General features: G+C 39.6%; 1 protein-coding gene across 1 annotated transcript in view; it reads left to right on the top strand.

The window, feature by feature from the left end:
* LOC148349409 (actin filament-associated protein 1-like 1) overlaps window positions 1-17,757 on the top strand; it is a 42,997-nt gene extending 25,240 nt beyond the window's left edge. The window contains exons 11-19 of the mRNA XM_088321747.1: window positions 2,419-2,559; window positions 3,642-3,856; window positions 6,581-6,726; window positions 8,110-8,161; window positions 10,112-10,220; window positions 10,312-10,482; window positions 11,567-11,742; window positions 13,290-13,403; window positions 15,229-17,757. Of these exons, the coding sequence (XP_088177873.1) occupies window positions 2,419-2,559; window positions 3,642-3,856; window positions 6,581-6,726; window positions 8,110-8,161; window positions 10,112-10,220; window positions 10,312-10,482; window positions 11,567-11,742; window positions 13,290-13,403; window positions 15,229-15,255 (1,151 nt within the window). The 3' untranslated portion in view covers window positions 15,256-17,757. The remainder of the gene's footprint in view (window positions 1-2,418; window positions 2,560-3,641; window positions 3,857-6,580; window positions 6,727-8,109; window positions 8,162-10,111; window positions 10,221-10,311; window positions 10,483-11,566; window positions 11,743-13,289; window positions 13,404-15,228) is intronic.
* The last annotated feature ends 4,444 nt before the right edge of the window (window positions 17,758-22,201 follow it).

Here is a 22,201-nt window from a genome sequence, read left to right as displayed (position 1 = left end):
CCATCCGCTCTAATGTATTTTGAGAGTCTCCCATCCGGAATACATGGGCCCATTCAATATAATGGGCTTTTCCCAAGGGTAGTCATAGGAACCAGGGACTGTCCAGGGTGGCTTGAGGGGGCCCAACCCCACATTATTTTTAACATGGGTAAATTGTGAATTCCAAAGAGTGGATGCTAGCGATAGGATGCTAACAGCTATGTGCGCCAATATCAAAGTGTTGGGCTGGCATAGCCATACTAGCTGTAAACACTGTCGGCAATGCTAACTTCTTCATAGTAAACATTTTTGGTAATGGCTATATTTTAACGACTTCATATTTATATAGTATGCTAATTGCTTCATGTTAATGGGTTATGCTAACAGTTGCATGCTAAAAAGTGATGCTAAGGGCTAAATGCTAACGTTTTCATGCTAAAATTTTTTGGTAATGGCTATATTTTGACGAATTCATATTTACAATTTATGCTAATGGCCTCATGTTGATGAGTTATGCTAATGGATACATGCTAAAAAGTGATGCTAACGGCTAAATGCTAACTGTTTCATGCTTAAAAATTTTGGTAATGGCTATATTTTAACGAGTTCATATTTATAAATTATTCTAATGGCCTCGTGTTAATGAGTTATGCTAACAGATACATGCTAAAAAGTGATGCTAATGGCCACATGCTAACGAATTAGCAAAATGAATGGGCTTAATGGATTCCGTATGGGCCAACTCAAATCGAACGGCCCATTCTATTTGAACATGTATATTTTAAAAGTTTTTAAAGTGTAATAACAGTGTTATTACTATGTTTTTACCATGAATGTGAATTTTGGACCTCCACAAGGCATATCCTTGTTGTTAACGATTATGGGTCCATCCGAAATGAACTTGCCAGTACCGGGGGGGTGTGGGTGGGCGGAGTCCCCCCACAGAACCAAGTAAAAAAATGACAGAAACATCACTCTGGGTTAAACATTTTAAGCTAACTCATAATGCTAACAACCGGGGTTATATATACATGACGGGATCATCTTCCAGATCAATCACAACTCTTACAATTGCCGCGGGAATTGTCTAGTTTTGAATATGATCTTGCTGCTTTATCACACTACCGCGAATCAACTTTGTCTATTTTGTCGTCATCATGTGGACGTTACAAAATAACAATTAGAGATCTACAAATAAGAAAACAGAATTGCAGTTGTAAGAAAAACAAACAAACACAAACTACTGTGCCGGCTTTTTGTGTGAGTCTCACATTGTTTGCAAGGAAACAAGAGGAGATAGGACATCCTTCCTGCCCTGCTTCCTGCTATTGTGTCCTGATGACATCAACAAGTCACAAATAGGAATCGGAAAGGAGTCCAATGTATTATTCAGTCTTCGAAAATTCTTGCTGACTTTCATATTATGGGATGATATCCAAAAATATTTAACACAAATCACCATGCATAACAATTGGAGTACAGACTTTCCTCTATTAACGACCATTCGACGTAAAACGGTAAATACAAACATTTTTTTCTTGATGTCGAAAAATATCCCGACATTGCTGTAAGTTAGATTTTGTATTGTGCGGACCTTTTTCCGAGTAGAGGATATTACTGTAACGCTGTAAGAGGTCACCCAGCATCCACCCCGAAGAAGAAATCCGCTTCCTCTTCTTAGTTTGTGTGTCTGTGTTTGTGTATACTGTATCTCCAGCGCGTTAAGAACTTTGACATTTTCATTGTTCAATATCTCGTGCATCCATTCAATATGGTTGGTGTAAAGCATAAAGAAGGGGAGAAACTAACCCCTGCAAAAAAAAAAAAACGAGGGATTACTGTACACACACAAAAAGGAGTAGTCCCCTCCCTTGAAGGAGAAGTTTTTTGATCTGTAACATCATGCACAAAATTACTGACAAATAAAGCTAAAAAGAGACAAAATTGAAAAATGATACGACAGAAGAGAAAAAATGAATCGGAGGCAAAAAGATAGAAAAAAGAAAAAACAATAATTAAAAGAAGAAAATATAAGTAAGAGGCTAGAAGAATCAAAAGAATTCAAGGAAAATTAGAAAAAGGAAGGAAAAGGGGGGAAAAAATGAGAAAAAGAGGAAAAATGTTAGAAAAAAGAAGAAAAAGCCTTGAGAAAAAAGAAACAAAAGAAGAAAAATGAAAATAATTTTTGGTTGCACTCCAAAAGACAGCGACATCTAGTGGACAAATATGTAACACTGTCCCTTTATGAAAAGCGGATTTTTTTTGTGGCCAAAACCCCATTTGGCCCAACCTCACCCAAATCCTAGCTTTAATTGAGTTTGAGACCCCCTGACTTGCAAAATGTTCCAATTACAACAAACTCTAACAGAACAAAACATGAAAGTAAGATAACGGAGAATGTGTTTGGTCGATTGATGGATGTCATTTTTTTGCACGCAGGCAAATCCAAGCGCGGCGGCGCCCTGTCGGACTTGACGGGCTCCATGAGTCGAGCGGCCGGAAAGACCATCCACCAAATCATCACCTTCTCCAAACGGAGGCCGCCCGTCTCCCCCGGTCGCCACGGCAACCCCGGCTGCGGTACCACGCCCCTTTTCATGCCTTAAACCGACCGTTTCAAACATGTGGTTCGCCGGCCCGAAAGAAGCTTGATAGCAAAACGGGCGGCATTTTTAAATATTTCTGTTTGAGGTCTTTTGCACTCTTTCTTTTTTCTCTCTTACTCTCTCTCACTCTCTCTTTTTTGGTCCCTTTCTCTCTCTTTCTTTTCTCTCTCTCTTACTCTTTCTTTCTCTCTCTCTCTCTCTCTCTCTCTCTCTCTCTTCCTTGTCTCTTTCTTTCTCTCCTTTTCTCACTTTCATTTTTCTTTCTCTCCCTTTCTGACTCTCTTCTCTCTTTCTTTTTTGCTCCCTTTCTCACTCTTTTCTATTTCTCTCTCTCTTCTCCATTTCTCTCTCTCTCTCTCTCTCCCGCTCAATGTCTTTTTGTTCATATCTGTCCTCTTTTTCTCTCTCTCTCTCTCTTTCTTTTTTCCCTATATGTCACTGTCTCGTTTTATTCTTCTTTCCATCTCACTCTCTCTCTCTCTCAGAAATAAAGATTTGTAACATCAACCAAAAATTATTTTCGTTATTCTTCTTTTTTCCTAAGCTTTTTTTTCTATCATTTTTCCTCTTTTTCTTTTTGTTCCCGTTTTTTCCCTCCTTTTTCTCATTTTCTTTGAATTATTTTTATGCTTCAAGCCTCTTACTTGTATTTTCTTTTTCTCTCTTTTTCTTTCTCTGTCTCTCTCTTTCTTTTCTCTCTTTTTCTCTCTATTGTTTTCTTTCTCTTTCTCATCTTTCTCTTTCTCTCCCAATCAAAGAGAGCAATAACTATCTTTTTCTCTCTATCTTTTCTGTTTCTTTTTCTCTCTCTTTCTCTTTTTCATCTCTCTCTATCCCTCTCCTCCTCCACCTTTCTTTTTTCTCTCTTACGCTCACTCTTTTTTATCTTTTTATTTCTTCCCCTCTTTTTTTTCTCTCTCTCTTTCTTTATTTGTCATCTACTAGTCTAGCCCCCGTGAGAATATTTTTCTACCGTGTGGCCCCCGAGCTCAAATGAGTTTGACACCCCTGCCCTCAGGTCACCTAATTTCTAACAAGCCCCGCCCCCTTTGCCAGGTTACCTGAGCGTCTGCATGGGCGGAGCCTGGAAGGAATTGTGGTGCACGGTGCGAGAGGGGAGTCTCCATCTGCGGAGGGACCCGGGCGACCAGCGGGTCCCGGTCCTGGCGGTCCCTCTGCGGGGGGCCACGGTGGCCCCCGGGGGCCTGGGCCCCACGCGGCCATTTTCCTTCCGGATCTTGCGCGGCGGGGCGGAGCTTGCTGCCTTGGAGGTAACGCCCACTTATGCAATCCCATTATTGTCCTTTGCTACAAACGCCATATAGAAAAAGAAACACTATTTAATTTGAAATGCAAGTATCTGAGAATGTTCCTATGAATTTCAAAATTAAACGTTTGGAAAATAATGCTTCAAAATTGAAGTCATTGTTGGTAAAAGATAAAATGCCTTATTCAAACACAAAACGGTCTGTAAAGGATCTCTAAGGCCCCAAAATTCCATGTGAAGCAAAATTGAAAGATAAATTCGTTTCAGTATTAAAAAATATTGAAACATTTTGAACTTGCCCAAGAGATTTCAGAATAAAATATTGTTGAAATTTCGAATGCGACGTAAATGTGATATTCAGAATAAAAGATTGTTCAAATTTTGAATGTGACCTAAATGTGATATTTCAGAATAAAATATTGTTGAAATTTCGAATGTGACCTAAATGTGACATTTCAGAATAAAAGATTGCTGAAATTCTAAATTAGTCTAATAAGTGACATTTCATATTAAACGAATTGTTCAAATTTGGAATTTGTCTGAAAAGTAACATGTAAAAAGATTAAAATGGTGGCATTCCTAATTTGTCTGAATAGTGACATTTCAAATTAAGATTCGGTTGAAATTCAGAATTTTGATGAAATGAATTTTCAGAATAAAGGGTTGCTGAAATTGCATTTATGCCTGAAAAGTGACATGTCGGACTAAAAATTCTGAATTTTCCCGAAAAGTGACATTTCAGAATAGAAAATTCTTGGAATTCTGACATCGCCTCAAAAATGACATTTCCGAATAAAATATTTTTGCAATTTAAAATTAGTCACGTAAGTGACATTTCTGAATAAATTATTTTTCAAATTCTGACTTGGAGAGGGACCTTTCAAAATAAAAGATTGTTGAAATTCTAAATTTGTCCAAAATGGAACGTTTCAAAGTAAAAGATTGTTGAAATCACAAATTTGCCTGAAACGGGACATTTAAAAATAAAAGACTGTTGAAATACTGAATATGCCCAAAAAGTGACATTTCAGAAAAAAGAAATTAGGCACCACCCACAAACCAACTGGCAGCTGTATTTTTTTCTCTCTGTTTCTCACTCTCTCTCTTTTTCTTTTTATCTTTCTCGCTTTATCTCTTTTAATCTCGCGTTCTCTTCCTCTATTTCTTTTCTCCTTCTCCCTCCTCCTTTTCCTTCCTCTTAGTCTCTATTTCTTTTCTCTTTCTTTCTCTTTTCTCTCCCCATTTCTTCTCTTTCTCCTTTCCCTTTCAGTCTCTTTTTCTTCTCTCTTTCTCTATCCTTTCTCTCCCTATTTCTTCTCTTTCTCCCTTTCCCACTCTGTCTCTCTCTCTCTCTCTGTCTTTGTTCTCTCCCTCTCTCTCACTTTCTCTCTCTCTCTTTATCCCTCTTTCTATTTCTTTTCTCTGTCTAACACTCTTTTTTCTTTTTCTCTCTCTATCTGTATCTCTTTCTATCCCTATTTATTTTCTCCGTCCATCTCTCCCTTTTTCTCTTCCTCTCTCTCTGTCTTTGTCTCGCTCTCTCTTTCCCCTCTGTCTTTCTCTATTTTTATCACTGTTTCTTTCTTTATCTTTTTGTCCTTCTTTCTCATTAGATTTCTCTCTCTCTAGCTTTTGTCGCTTTCTTTCTCTCTCTCTTTCTTTTTCTCTCTCTCATTCCCTCGTCTTTCTCTATTTTTATCACTGTTTCTTTCTTTATCTTTTTGTCCTTCTTTCTCATTATATTTCTCTCTCTCTAGTTTTCTGTCGCTTTCTTTCTCTCTCTCTTTCCCTTTCTCTCTCTCTTTCCCTCTGTCTTTTGCTATTTTTATCACTGTTTCTTTCTTTATCTTTTTGTCCTTCTTTCTCATTATATTTCTCTCTAGCTTTCTGTCGCTTTCTTTCTCTCTCTCTTTCCCTTTCTCTCTCTCTTTCCCTCTGTCTTTCGCTATTTTTATCACTGTTTCTTTATCTTTTTTTTCCTTTCTTTCTCATTCTATTTCTCTCTCTCTCTAGCTTTCTGTCACTTTATTTCTCTCTCTCTCTCTCTCTCTCTCTCTCTCTCTCTCTCTCTGTCTGTCTCTCTCTTTCCCCCAGCCTTTCTCCTTTTCTGTCTCTTTCTTTCTTTATTTCTTTCTCCCTTTTCTATTTCTCTCTACCTCGCTCCCTCTCCCTTTAATTAACTTTTCCCCACCAGGTTGCCCCCAAGTCTAAATGTGTTTGACACCCCTGATGTCATATAATTTACTAAGCAAAATAGAAATGTGATTTTCACACGGCAAACAAGATTTGCCCTGTTTTACTTTACATTACGAGCACTCCGAGATGTTTTGTGCCCAAACCCCTTGACAATATTCGGATTGACTACGCTTGGTAAAACATTCTCAACATATAACAATACAGTGATTTTGAACACCATTTAACTGCAAAATAATAATAATAATAATAATAATAATTTCCTTGTATTGTCATTCTGTGTAACAATGTACACAGAACGAAATGTCGATTGACAGAAGACAAGCATTTTGACTAAGTGTTCCTGAACGCATCACCAGTGCAACGCCACTGCCCTCACGAAAGTGCGGGCTCACGCCAATTCAATTTGATTCGGTCTTCTGGAACCGTAACGGAATACAATATCTTTTTGGTATCCTAAAAACGTAACACCGTTGTATGTAATCCATTATCCCCGGAGGTTGTTCAAAAGATCACAGTGTTTTACTTGTCTCAGGCCAGCTCCTCAGAGAATTTGGGCCGCTGGCTGGGGGTCCTGCTGGCAGAGACTGGCTGTGGCGCTCTTCCCGACGAGCTGCACTACGACTACGTGGACGTCGATACGCTGACCGACATCCGACATGCGGCCAGACGCTCCTTCCTGTGAGACGCACGCACTTCCTGTTTATTGTTTTTAGTTATTTTTAAGATTAAATAAATATAGTCTTCTTTCGGCGCTAACATTAGTATGACAGCTTATGTATTTTTGCCTATTATTCAAATCAATGTTTTTTAATGTATGTTTTTACTGAATGGCAGTCATTTTCGTACCACTAGGAGGCACTAAATATTACACACTGTCCCTTTAAATATTTCTTTCTCTTTTAAAGAAAATACACCTATAGTTTTGCAAAATATCTTTTTAGTGTTTGAAATATTTTTTTCAGCTTTTTTGAATAGAATCCTTTTTGTAGGGTTTCTAGATATTTTTGACCCCCTAATTTTGGCACAAATGACAACGAAATTAAGATTCTACCAAGATTATTGTGCCATTCATTTTCTGCCTAAAAAAATCCAGCCTGTCCCAACCCAGGCCCGAGGGTATATAAGCCTGACCCAGACCGAGCCCGACTAAATAACTTGATTTGCAGGCCTGAGCCCGAAGCAAACTCCAAATGCTATATTTTATCTGTGAGGACTCGGGAGGAGGAGAAGTGATTTCTGATAACAACTTAGAGCCTTCTAAGCAGGCATGTCCAAAGTCTGGCTCGGGGGCCATTTGTGGCCCAAGATCAAATTTTTACTGGCCCGCGGCCTCTCTCATAAAATTGATAATAAGTGACCCGCCATTACGGTTGACCGCAGTGTAAAATAAATTTGCACATGAAGGCAATAAGCAGTAGCCCTTTGGCCACCTTGCCCTTGGCTTTCTGTGAAAATTTTCTAGCCGACCCGATTTCCGACATGGCGACTGTTAATTAAAAAAATCAAGGTTGATTGTGTGGGCCGCCGTTTCCAGGACAAATGAAAATCGGAGTTTTATCACACCAAAATGTGCGTTTTGACCGAAATTGCCAAGAGACTCTGGCTGTTTTTGAAGAATATAATATCAAGAGGCACTTCCAAACGAAACATGCCGACTACAAAGAGCTTCCTGTAAACAAACGCTGTGAAAAGGTGAAACGACTGGAAACTGTCTTAACGGGACAGCAGTGCTTTTTTTCACGAGACCCTGGGGTCAAATAAAAATGCTACAAAGGTGAGCAAAAAGGTTGCGACGCTGATCGTCAAAACTGCAAACCTTTCACAGAGGGTGAGTTTATTCAAGACTGTTCAAAGAATCCCAGGCTGAAATTGGCCCTTGCACATTTTCAGTTTACCAGATCTTGCCCGCTTTCTGAAAGGTTTGGACACCCCTGCTTTTAAGTCTTTAAACCAGATTTTAACCAAGTGTAAACCCGAGCGACCCGAACATAATGAGTGACATTTTCGGCACGGTCGGGTCGGACTGGGGCTCAAGATATCTCCTCTGTTTCTGCCCCTCAGGTGGGCCACCTCCGCTGCCGTCACCTACGACGACGTCTACGAAAGCGTGACCGTGAGTATCCTTATTTCCTTCTCTAAACTTAAACACCATCATTGCTACACACCCAAAGTGTCGGATGTGTTAAAAGCTATGCTAATTCGGTCGCTACCATTAGCCACTGCATACAATAAGAAAATAAATTACAGTGGTACCTTTTTATATGAACACCTCTATACACGAAAATCTCTGTATACCAGTTTTATTTGCAACAATGATCTTGGTCGTCATACAAAGGAAAATCCAGTTTACGAGCAGTGCAGGAGGCAGGGTTTTGAGGGTGCTTGAAACCCTTTGAAAATCCTTGACTTTAAACATTTAACTTCCGTAGTGTGTGCAAACCTGGTGAAAGACTCCAGGAAACGTTTGACCTCTGTAATAGCAAACAAGGGCTACTCTACCAAATGTTAACATTCATTTTCTCAGGTGTTCAAATACTTATTTGCAGCTCTATCACACAAATAAATCGTTAAAAAAAAATCATGCATTGTGATTCCTGGATTTTTCTTTTTAGTTTATCTCTCTCACAGTGGACATGCACCTACGATCAGACCCCTCAATGATTTCTAAGGCGGAGAAATAGCAAAATAGCTGGGTGTTTAAATACTTATTTTCTTCACTTTAGATTGATATTTTATTCTGTATATTTTTATAGTTGTAGTTTTGTAGTATTAGTTTTACATTTGTAGTATATTTGTAGTATTTCCTTAGTACCCATTTTGTAACAATGGCAATAAAGGTATATTCTATTCTTTTCTATTCTATTCTATTCTAGTGGTATTTTGTAATATTTATGTCGATTTTTTGTAGTATTTATTTTGTATTTTTGTCATATTGTTGTAGTTATATTTTTGTAGTATTTCTTTAATAGTATTTTTGCAGTATTTCCTTAGAAAACCTCTTTGCCTGGAGAGGGATGGGTGACACCTGGCTGTACTTGCCCAAGACACACCACAGGAAATGGTGCCCCTACGACCCTAGAGATTAAGGGATACACCCACCCAAATTTTGTAGTATATTTGTAGTATTTTTGTAGTATTTCCATAGTAGTATTTTTTAAATGTAACTAGTTGTGATTTTGTAGTGTTCCTGTTGTCATATTTCTCCAGTAATATTTTAGTATTATAACATTAATGTAGTGGTATTTTTGTAGCATTTCTGTAGAAGTATATTTTAAGTGTTTCCATTGTAGTATTTTTGTTGTATTACCGTAGTGGTATTCTTGTGATATTTCTGTAGAAATATTTTTTAAGTATTTGTAGTATTTCTGTAGTCATTTTTGTTGTATTTTTCAATATTTCCATAGTAGTATTTTTGATGAAATATTTTTGTCGTATTTATGATGTTGTTTTTCTGTAGTAGTATTTTTTTATTGTATCATTACAGTAGTAGTACAAAGTTGGCACCCAAAATGCATTTGTTTTATTAGTAGTAACGTTTTTACTGTTATCAATATCTTCATTATATTTGGACCACTCTCATTTGGCGGGCCGGACAAAAAAGGCTGATGGGCCGCATGTGGCTCACAGGCTGTAGTTTGCGCACCCCGATCTTATTTGTCATGTTACTGTATTTTTTATATTTAATTAGATCATGCAGATCATTTCATTTCAATTACTATTAGAATGTGTTTTTAGTCATCAGCAAGATGTGTTGAATAGCTATTTAGGGTTCTCTTGGCTGCTTTTAGGACAGGAACAGATCAATTAGTTTTTAATGATTTCATATGGGAAAATTTCGCTCATTACACAAGAATTTCGAGCTACGAACATGATCCTGGAACGAAATAAGCTCGTAAGAAGAGCCACTACTGTCGACAATAAAAGATAACTGCTAGCTCTGCTACTTCTTGGTCGACATAGTGCTAGCTAGCGTCTGCAACTTGTGTACGCTGCTAATGCTAATTTGGTCATTACCATTTGCATTCAGACTTGAACCAATCCGATTTTGTATTTGTCACTGTAGGACGACGGCAAAGATGCAAGAGGCGGCCCGGTGAGGCGCCACTCTTCATTCTCCAGCAGGGACTCTGATAGGACGGAGCAGCAGGCGGCCGTCAAGAGACACGCCTCCAGTGAGTGCCCGGACCCCGCCCATTCTTTCCCCTGTTTCCTTCTTTAGCCCATTATGTTAGTGGCTGCAAGTTATGGCTTTTGGCCTTGCAGACCTAAACCAGTACGCCCGCTACGGGAAACTGCGCGCGGAAGACGACGCCAGGAAATACCTAAAGCAGCAGGCGGAGCTAGAACGGCAAAAGAACGACCTTCGACGCGCCCTCAACGACCTTCGCCGCCAGAGGAAGGAAGCCAAAGAACTGAGGGACGGCGGCAGCACCGGTGGGGATTGAGAATGGCACCTTTGTTTTGCTTCTTTGCGAAAACTCTTTATGTTTAAATTCTCTTTTTGAGCATAAAAAGCATATTGCAGTGTTTCCCATAGAATATTGTGAGACCCTGGTGGGTGGACAGTCTACAGGGGTTCGGAGGCATGCTTCCGTAGGGGTCGGGGGTTGGCTGATAATCCTTCTGACTAAGATACGTTGCATAAATACACACCATGGCTTTTGGGATTATTATTCATCCATCCATTCCATCCATTATCTGCACCGCTTATCCTCAGTAGGGTCGCGGGGGTGCTGGAGCCCATCCCAGTCATCTTTGGGCAGTGGGCAGAGGACACCCTGAACTAGTTGCCAGCCAGTCCAGGGCACACAGGGACAGACAGTTCGCTCGCTCATTCACAATTTGGACCAGCCAATTAACCTTACATGTATGTTTTTGGAATGTGGGAGGAAACCGGAGTGCCTGGAGGAAACCCACGCAAGCACAGGGAGAACATGCAAACTTCACACTGGAGGTGAGATCTCTTGACCTCAGAACTGTGCCGCACAAGCGCTAACCACTGCCCCTCCGTGCTGCCCTGGGATTATTATATAATACTATATATATGTATATATATGTATATATATATATATATATATATATATATATATATATATATATATATATATATTTTTTTTTTTTTTTTTTTAATAATTATTTGGATGATGACTGGATAATAATACTAGTTTTTGAGAGTCTGGTGGAACCAATTAAACCCTGGTGGCCCGCCAGATTCTTCCTTTGTGTGGATAACCCTGTAGTTCTTTATTTAGACAAATTGTTTTTTTGTTTTGACTAATACAACAGTGTCGCTATTGGCCAATCAAGTTGCTATTTTTTGATTCCACACCCCTTAGGGATGATCATTTTTTTAATCTCAAAGGTTTAATAAAAAGAGGATGCTCAGGGGACAAGGCAGACGCAGGCAATGGAATTTTCTTATCTGAGAGCCCCTCTCTGTTTCTCCTTGCAAGTTGACAGTCCATTGATGTCTTCTCTACTTATTTTGAGTGTCTACTAAAGTCTAAATTTAACACAGGTGCAGATGGTGAATTGGAGCGTCGTCTTGTCCAGCTGGAGGCGCTGTGCCGGCAGAAGGAGGAGGAACGAGTGGAGCTGGAGCTGCAGCTGACCCAAGTTAAAGAGAACCTCAAGAAGTCGTTGGCCCGGGGAGCCGATGTGGCTCAGCCCAACAGCTCACAGCTTACCCCCAAGGTAGCAAAGGAGAGAATTGAAGAAAAAAAAAAAAAAAAAAAAACGCAATCTGGAAAACATTCAGGGCTTGCAAAGTTCAGGGAGTCCAGAATAGATTGACAGCAGCCATACTCAGGAACTTTGGGGCCAAACAAAAATCCGACAGCTTCTGCTGTAGGCAGAGTCCTTTAATAACGGGTTGCTGATTCGAGGCCAGGAGCAGGTAATGAGGAAAATCTCCTTCAATTCGTCTGTGTTTTGGCGACCTCTGGAGTACGGTGACGTGCTGAATCCTAATTATTCTTAACTTATTCCTGTGCTTGAAATGGGCTGTTTGTAGTATTTAGCGCTCTCTATTGGCACAAAAAACCCTCATTCAGTAAAAAGAAACATTGATTTGAATAATAGGAAAAAATACTTGAACTATCATACCAATGTTAATTATGATTGATATTTCATCTCATCTCATCTCATTAGCCGTACCGCTTATCCTCATTAGGGTCGCGGGGGGGCTGGAGCCCATCCCAGCCATCTCCAGGCAGTGGGCAGGGGACACCCTGAACTGGTTGCCAGCCAATCGCAGGGCACACAGGGACAGACCACTCAATCGCTCATTCACACCTAGGGACAATTTGGACCGGCCAATTCACCTGAAATGCATGTTTTTGGAACGTGGGAGGAAACCGGAGTGCCCGGAGGAAACCCACGCAAGCACGGGGAGAACATACAAACTCCGCACAGGAAGTCTGTAGTTGGATTTGAACCCACGACAGGTTCCCATGACATGAACTGTGCCGCACAAGCGCTAACCACTGCGGCGCCGTGCTGCCCATGATTGATATTTATAGGTCGAAAAATGTCTCTTATACATAGCAGGATCCATTCCACCATGTTTGTCTGTCATCTTGCTGCTACGTTGTGCTCATTTGGCAATGCTTTTCGTTCGCATTAGACAATACAGTGCCATCTCGGTGGTTGTCAAATATTACACAATGTATCTTTAAAAATAAAATCTATAAAAATATTTAAAACAAGTGCTAAAAATCACAAGGAAAAATACAAAGAATTGGGTGTCAGAGTGACCATTTTATCCCATTTTTTCTCGAATCGTTTTGCAAAGAAGAAAAGAAAAAAAAGAGCAAATAAGAGAAAAATGAAAAAGAGACAGAAAAGAAAAAAAATAAAACTAAGATAAAAAGGACAAAAAGGAAAAGAAAAAATGAACAAAAAAGAAAACACATTTTTTGTGTGTTTTTGGGTACAGCTAGCAGCAAGATGGCCGACAATCAGCTCCCTCTAAGTGAGCCTTCATGTTATGTCAACTACATAAACATTTCTCGAATAAATGCACATTCACATGATATTTCGTATAGTTTTACATATTCGAATCAATATTGTCTTGTTTACTAGTAGGAAATGCTAAATAATACATAATGTCCCTTTAAAATCCTCAAGGACATTCCCGGAAAAAGACTATTTTTGGCCCCTCAAACTAGGATTTTTAAGTCGTTCACGATTTGGGATGACTATAAAGTGTTTAAAAAAATCCATTTTGATTTGATTTATAGGTAAAGAAAGCGACAAACGGCGGTTCGATTCCCGTCAACTCGGCCTCGGAACTGGTAAAACGCCCGCCTTCCCTCTACGCTGCCTCTAAGGGCAAGGTCATACAGAAGGCCAAGGTCAGTCGGCACGCTCATGGTTTCTCACCTTGTTTTCTTGAAAAGATCGATTTTAGTATTGCTTTTAAAAAAATAATTTCAAGAGGCAGTGTGTATGATTTTGCAAGGGCTTAGTCTGGGTGTTAGAGTTAGAGGGTTTGGGTTTCGGGATTGAGGTTAGATCGTTAGAGGTCTAGGGTTAGAGGGATAGGGTTAGAGAGTTAGGAGTTAAAATTAAAGGGTTGGGTTTGAGGTTTATGTAAAAGGGGTTAAGGGTTAGGGTATTAGAGTTAAAGGGTTCGGGTTTAGTGTTAGAACAGGGGTGTCGAACTCATTTAAACTCAGGGTCCACATTATAAAAACACATTCTTACGGGAGCAAAACTATTAAATTAGAGGCATAAAAAGTGTGTCTTAGCTGTAGGGCTGGGGTTCTTTTCAGAGGCTCACAATTAAATGATTCGTGAAAGTAAGATTTGATAATGAAACAATTATTGAGGATTTTTTTTCCTCAAGATTTTTTCACTTCTCTAAGCTTTAATACCTTAGTGTTTATCAGTTGTGCATTTATAAAATAAAAAAAGGAAAACATTTGAATATGTTCCCTCTATAGTTTATTTAGAAAGTGACAAAAATAGTATACAAGGGCTAGTGTTAGGGGTTAAGGGTTAGGATTTGAGGGTTAGGGGTAAGAGGGTTCGGGTGTTTAAGTCAGAAGGCTTGGTTTTGGGTTTAGGTTTAGAGGGTTAGAGTTAGTAGGTTAGGCTTCAGTTTTAGAGGGCTAGTGTTAGAGGGTTATGGGTTAGCATCAGAGGGTTAGGCTTCAGTTTAGGGGGCTAGTGGTTGAGGGTTATTGGTTAGCATTAGAGGGTTAGGGTTTAGAGGGTTAGGGTGTTAGAGCTAAAGGCTTGGGTTTGGGTTAAGGTTTAGAGGGTTAGGGTTAGAGCGTTTGGCTTATGGTTTAGGGGGCTAGTGTTCGAGTGTGATGGGTTAGCATCAGAGGGTTAGGCTTCAGTTTAGGGGGCTAGTGTTTGAGGGTTATTGGTTAGCATTAGAGGGTTAATAGAGAGTTAGGGTGTTAAAGTTAAAAGGCTTTGGTTTGGGTTTAGGTTTAGAGGGTTACAGGGTTAGAGGGTTAGGCTTCCGGTTTAGGGGGCCCGTGTTAGAGGGTTATGGGTTAGCATCAGAGGGTTAGAGGGTTAGGCTTCAGTTTAGGGTGCTAGTGTTAGAGGGTTATTGGTTAGCATTAGAGGGTTAATAGTTAGAGAGTTAGGGTGTTAAAGCTAAAAGGCTTGGGTTTGGGTTTAGGTTTGGAGTGTTAGGGTTAGAGGGTGAGGCTTCAGGTTTAGGGGGCTAGTGTTAGAGGGTTATGGGTTAGCATCAGAGTGTTATGGGTTAGAAAGTTAGGCTTCGGTTTAGAGGGCTAGCGTTAGAAGGTTATGGGTTAGCATTAGAAAGTTAGGGGTTAAAGGGTTAGGCCGTTAAGGTTGTAGGGCTAAAGTTTGGGGTTAGAGGGATAAATGATTAGGCTTCAGTTTAGGGGGCTAGTGTTAGAGGGTTATGGGTTAGCATTAGAGGGTTAGGGGTTAAAGAGTTAGGGTGTTAGAGTTAAAGGGCTAGGGTTTGGGTTCAGAGGGTTAGAGGGTTAAGCTTCAGACTTAAGGGGCTAGTGTTAGAGCGTTATGGGTTAGGATTAGAGGGTTAGGTTGTTAAAGTTAGGGGCCTAGGGTTTGAGTTTGTTTAGGGGGTTAGAGTTAGAGTGTCAAGGTTTTGTCTTACCAAAATCGACTGGAGTCAATTTTCTTCTGGCGTATCAAAGCGTATTTTAACGGGTGGCCGCTTCACAGGAGTGGGAGTCTAAAACGTGCACGTGAAGACGGAGGATGGTGAGCTTGGACCGACGCCTCGACTGGACCTAAGCACCTAGAGGCGCCCCCTGCTTTCTGCTTGGACCACTTTGGACCTTTCTGAGCGTTGCGAGTTTTTGTGCACTTTATGTAATTGAAGACAAAAAATTGAATCCAAGATCTACGTCTACGTACGTTCCTTTGGACAGCAGCGGCGCCCGATGTACGTCTTGTGTTCTGCAGCCTTCTCAATGAGACACATGGAAAACTTTGTTACAAACTTTTTATTCTGTGCATGTCCACTTGAGACCAGAGTGGAAAGAAAAACCTTCGGCGGTTCCGTCACGAGTGTTCGGGTTTGACACTTTTTGCGCGGTGGCGCCCTCAGCCTAGTGTAAACGGCAAGACGGACCATGGCATGCTGCTACCGGGACAAAGTCACTGAGGATCGCTGCAAAACCAACGCCGAACACTTGATTTGAATGGAAGACACAGAATTGGAGGGGCAAGAAAGCATCAAATGCTAATGCTAACTCAGGGGTCGCCAAAGTTAAAGGTATTCCCAAATTCTTAAACATGCAAAATGTGAGGAAATAGTACACACTTTTTGCATAAAATCGATATATATTTCATCAGTATATTCCAATTATTTTCTAAGATGGTTCATTTTGAAGACAGCATGTCTTGTCTTCGTCATCCTGAGCTGTGACGTCATCGGAGGAACACCAGCACCCGAGCAAGCCAGTCGGTATATTGTTTTATGTGTTAATTAGTCGAAGAGGTTACAAGTGTTTTAGTGAAGTTTTGGTAGTTTATGTGGAGAAGGCCTAGGCGTTGTGCATTAATGGTACGGCAAAAAAGGGGGAAAAAATAACACACGGAGAGTTAACGGGGGCTAATCAGGCCCTATCATTAAATAGCGGCGGCGGCCTCGCCTCAAAAACACACACTGAGCAGCCAGGAAAACCGGGAACCAAAAACGAAAACACAAAAAACAGCTACGGCGACAAGCGTGGAGCCAATCGGGAATAAACAAACCAAGGAACATGGCAAAACTCGCGGTAACGCCAGGCTAGCTGATCAAAAATCACATGGCAGGCAGCCATGATAACCGGGAACCAACAACATAAAGTGTCAATGTTGACAAATGGCAAACTGGCCTGGAAAAAAAACAAGGGACACGGCAAAACCGACCAACTCAGAGTGGCCAACAAGGAGCAAACAAAACAGGAACGCCCTCGACAGCACACTGACAATAACTGGGAGCTAGCCAGTAAAATAATACCAACGTGGCAAAGGCAACAAAAAAAAGTACAAGGCAGAGGTCCCATTTCTCTAAGCAGAAATGAGCAGTGTGTAATCGCTGTCTGGGAGCTGGCCTCACGTGTTGCGTTAATGGGTTTTGCTATTTTGAAAGTGTTGTCTTCCCTCAATGACGTCACAGCACTTCTGCTAACTCAATTTCTCAGGCTGCGTGGAATACTTATTTAATACATATTTGCACAATTGTGGGGAAGAAAACGGCACATTCGGTGCCTAATTGAAGAAAAACATATCTCTTTGGGAATACCTTTAAGTCAACCACTAATAGAAAATCAAATTGAATTGTAAATGGCAATAACCCAGCACTGATGAGCCTCTTTCGAAACGTCTCTGCGGACTACTCAGGTGCTCTCAGGGGTGCCCGCGGACACTACGTTGGAGACCCCTGCGCTAACCTTCAAGTAGAAAACGTGCAACGGACAGTCTATTGCCTAAAGGTCAGCTTTCATTTTTTTCCCCTCTACCAGTGCGAAGTAAAAAAATAAAATAAAAGTGCAAATTCTTGCAACGCTACAGCTAGCTTTAAAATGCCACTCTCTGACTTTCTTCAGCAAATGAGAAAAGAGGAAGTCGACGTCTGAGAATGGCTTGTTTTATTATATTTTTTTTAGGGTTATGGAAAAATGTGATGGATCGTTAAAAAAATGGATCCCAAGAGAACTATGAAAATGCTTTGTCCATTTTGGGAAATGACATGTGAAGCTAGTTCCCAAATTATATATATATATATTGGAAAAGCCTAATGTATTTTCTGGGCTATAAGGCGCACCAGGTTATAAGGTGCACCTCAAAGGGACAGTGTGTATTATTTGACCACTAGATGTCACTGCATTGAGTAGTGCATCCAAAAACAAGTGGTAAAAAGCACAAAAAATAATACAAACTACAGAGACTCAAAGTGACCGAACTGCAACATCATTCATTCTCATTTTTTTGCTTAGCTCTTCCAGGAAGTAAAACAAGATAGAAAAAAAAGAAAAGAAAAAGGATAAATAGGAAAAAGGGCATTTAAAAAGAAAAACAAAGTAAAGAGAAGAGAAGTAAAGAATGAAAGAGGAAAAATGGAGGGGAGAGAAGAAAGAGAAAAGGAACAAATAAGATACAAAGAAAAGAGAAAAAATGGAGGGAGGGAAGGAAAAGAAAGAAAAAAGAGTAAAAGGAATGAAACAGAAGAAGGAAAAAAGAAGAAAAGGGAAGAGAATAAAGAAACAAAAAGCAGGGGATTAAAGAAGATAGAGTAGAAGAATGAAAAACGGAGACAAAAGATATAATAGAATTATATATAATCAGTAATAAAGTATTAATTGGCCACAAGATGTCGATGTAGTGTGTAGTGCAACCAGAAATGAGTGCTAAGAAGCACAATAAAAGTATACAAACTACAGGGACTCAAAGTGACCAAACCGCACCAGTTTCTTTGTTTTTTCTTTTTGATGTTTTTGGGTAACCATAGCAGCAAGATGGCAGACATTTAGGCGAGGCTCTTGATATTTCAACTCAAAGAACATTTCTCGGCGTACGAGTATTTTAAAGTGCACGTTTCTATAATAGGGTATGTATTTTTGAGTTGAATTTAAGTCACTTTTTTACCTCTAGGAGGCACTAAATAATACACGCTGTCCCTTTAAGGGCACTGTTAACGACTTAATAATGTATTTAATAATCAGGGCCAGCTTCAGCAAATTCAGCTCATAAATCCCTAAATATATTTCACCATTTTTTTCAAATTCTCGATTTCAAAAAACAAAAAATCTATAGAATTTGATTTATTGCTCAGACCTACAACTTCTCGTTATTGTTTTTTACACTGCCTAGCGAAAGTATTGTCCCTCCCAAGAACTTTTTGTCATTTTGCCACATTACAGGCTTTAAACTTAAAGCTAATAAACGATTTTATTAGAATCAACAACTTGTGAGACACAATCGTGAAGAAGACCCAAATTATTTCAACATTTTATATTATATTTACAAAGAAAAAACTGAAAAGTAAGTGTTGTAAAAATATTGCCCCCCCCTGTTCTCTCAGCTCAGCCAAACGACTCCAGAAGTTCCCTGATGACTTCTGAATGATCCAATGTCAACCTAAATGACTAACAATGACAGAGAGCGCCTGTGTGTTATTCATTCTCAGTTTAAATGTTCCAGAACAAACAGCATTATGAAACCAAAGTACACACCAAACGGGTCCGGGGATAAAGTTGCGAAAAGTGCAGAGCAGGAATGGGATACAAGAATATTTTGCAACATTTACACATTTCTCGAAAAACTGTTTGAGCTATGATATCAAAATGAAGAGAGCATAAAACGAACGCAAACCTACCGAGACCTGACTATCCCTTTAAACCTTCAGCCCAAACAAGGGGAAAAGTAATCAGAGAAGCAACCAAGAGACCCGTGATCACATTGACCTGCAGGCATTCACAGCTGAGGTGGGACAATCTGTGCATAAGACAACAATACTACTCTGCATAAATTTGCCCTTTGTGGAAGAGAAACGAGAAGAAATATACTGATGAAAGATTACCATAAAAAGGCCCGTTTAGCGTTGGTAAGAAACTACATGGGAGACATATAAAACATCTGGAACAAGGGGCTCTAGTCAGATGTGACCAATATGAACTTTTTGGGCTGGATGCAAAGAGTTAAATTTGGCATAGGAGTAACACTACACATCACCCTAAAAACACCTTCCTCACTGTCAACCATGGTGGTGGCAGCATCACACTCTGGTGTTTTTATTTTTCAGCATTGAACTAGGAAGCTGTTATTGTCTGCTAGAATCCTGAAAGTGGGGCGCAGGTTCACCTTCCAAAAGCACAACGGCACAAATAATCTAGCAAAATCCATAATATAGAACTTTTAAAATGGCCAAACCAAAGTCCAGACCTCAATCCTATAGAGTATTTATGGAAAGATCTGAAAAATACAAAATATTAACTTAAAGGGGGCTAATATTTTTTGCAGCGTCTAATTTTACATGTTTTAATGTTAGCACGATATAAAATGTTTAATACATTTGGTTTCTTTTCACATTTATGTTGCTGAATTGTAGAAAATATTTTGAGTTTTTTAAGTTTGTAGCCTGAAATAATGGCAATACGTCAAAAGTTCTTAGGGGGACAATACTTTTGCAAGGCACTGTACGTCACTAATACTTTGCAGGTTAGAAGTACTAATGCAAACTATTCTCCTGTGACTTTATTTTACCCGATATCTATGATACTTTCGGCCTACTAGTATGAATTAAACTGCCTTACATTACTAATACTTTTTGAGTAGTACATGTGCGTAAATATATTATTTATTAAAAAATGCACGTTTGTATGATATTTAATGTTTTTTTTTTTTTTGCTCATCATTTGAATCCATATTGTTCTTTTTTAAATTCATATTTTTTTTTACCACTACGAGGTGCTAATTTATACACACTGTCCCTTTAAATTTATTTAATGGGATGTTTGTCACGTATATAAGGCGCGTGAGACTAAAACTTCAAAATATAGAAAATAAATTAAAAAAAATGTAATTTATCTGTGAAATATTAATATTTATGAAAATAACGTTATTCATGACTTGGTACCGCAGGGGTGTCAAACGTGTGGCCCCGCAAAACGGATCAGCCCGCCAAGGGTTTTCATCCGGCCCGCGAGGCAACAGTGAGAGAAGCGCAAGAGAAAAATGAGCTGTGGTTTAAAGTATGTCCACCTGATGTCGCCAAAGCTAGGCACCACTCATAAACCAACCCTAGCTGTATTTCTTTTTCTCTTCCTTTCATTGTAAATGGGTAAGTGTGAAGGGCATTGTAAAGCACTTTGGGAGGTCTTCAGTGAATTAATCAGTGCTATATAAGCACAGAGCATTTACAATTCTTTTTCTCCTTTTTTTTTGTTTTTCATTTTCTTTGTGCTTTTTCTGACTCTTCTCCCTCTCTCTCTCTTTATTCTCTATTTCTGTTTCTTTAGTTTTCTGTCTCTAGTGTCTCCCTTTCTTCTTTTCTCTCTCTATTTCTCCCTGTCTCTTTTTCCTTTTCTCTCTTTGTCTCTCTCTTGCTCTCTTTCTTTTTCTCTCTTTCTATATTTTTCTCACCCTTTACTATATTCTTTCTATTTTTCTCTCTTTGATATTTTTCTCTATTTTCCTCTTTCTCTTTGTTTTACTTTGTAAACCTTTCCCTCTAGTTTTTTCTCTCTCTCTTTCTCTGTGTCTCTATCTCAAAGTCAGCTTTATTTTCAATTATGCAGCATAAACAAAGAATTGAAATTACGTTGCTCTCAGCCCTCAGTGACTTGAAGGTTTAAAAAAAAACTCTGTGTCTCTCACTTTGTCTCTTTCTCTCTTTTTTCTTTCTTTGTTCTCTCTCCTTTTCACTTTCTTTATTTCTTTCTCTTTCACGCTGTGTCTTTATCTCTATTTTCCCTTTCTCTTTTTTTCTTTTTCTCTCGCTCCTTTTCTTTGATCTCTCTCTCTCTCTCTCTCTCTCTCTCTAGTCTGGCCCCAGTGAGAGTGTTTTTTTTCTACCGTTTGGCCCCTGAACTAAAATTAGTTTGACACCCCCCGGGTTACCCTATGTAATAATAATAATAATAATAATTTCCTTTGTATTGTCATTCTTTGTAACAATGTACACAGAACGAAATGTCGATACACCTGACCCGTTGTAGCGAGTCGGTGCAGCCGCAGCCAGAGGGCGCCGCCATTATACCAATTAGGTATGTCTCGGTCGAGGCGCGAACCAGCGACCTCCCAGTCTCAAAGCCGGCACACTACCATCTAGGCTACTGAGCTGGTAGTATGTACGCAATTCCAATTTTATTTACCGTAGTTCCGGTCTATAAAGCGCACTGGAATATAAGGCGCACCTTTAAATTTCTGGCAATTCTTTGTTTTTTTTTAGGTGCGCCTTATACTCTGTAATAAACGGTATTTAAAAGAATAAGAAGGCTTATATAGGGGTAAATGATTAGGCCAGCGTGATAAATTGCTGTGAATGTGTGTTGAATGGGTCATCGGATGAAACATATGGAATAAAAAAAAGTGAATTTGTGTCAATTGTGAATATCGGAGGAATTGAAAACAATATTTTTTGTTGTTGTTGCAATTGCTGTCAAAAGTCTGCGTTATATTTAATATTTCCTTTTTTTTTAAAAGTCCAAAACGGAAGAAAATACTGGCAAGAAACGGTTGCCAAATATTTCCTTAAATGGAGCACAAGGCGGTCTTGTAAACACGGGCCACGCCTCTTTCCAACATGGCCACCGCGACGTCATCGTGTAAACAAGTGTGTCCGTTGCCTAGCAACAGACGACTTTCTGTTTTGGTTGGCTACGTCCGTTGATTGTCTTTCCATGACTGGTGCTTGTTTTTTTTCTCACCCTGTCCACTAGAATTCCCTTCCTATTTCCCCAAACGAAGCTCCTCATCTCACTTCAACTCTCTCCCCAATGCCAGCTGAGATCTCGAAAATTGTGCTCGAAATTCCAAGCGACCACAAATAGAGGACGAAAATGCTGGAAAAGAAAATAGAAAAATAAGCTTTTAGTCGTTAAAGGATAGCAGCAAAGCGCTCCTTCTGCCCGAGTGAAGCTCCTCAACTCACATGGTGTGCCACAGATTGAACACACAAACATGGTGAGATCTAGAACAGTTTTGT

The sequence above is a fragment of the Urocampus carinirostris genome, chromosome 17 (assembly GCF_059441175.1).
Source record: "Urocampus carinirostris isolate Australia breed hairy pipefish chromosome 17, RoL_Ucar_1.0, whole genome shotgun sequence".
Lineage (NCBI taxonomy): Eukaryota > Metazoa > Chordata > Actinopteri > Syngnathiformes > Syngnathidae > Urocampus > Urocampus carinirostris.
The sequence above is the reverse complement of the archived record's forward strand: the minus strand, read 5'-3'. Positions and strand labels throughout refer to the sequence as shown.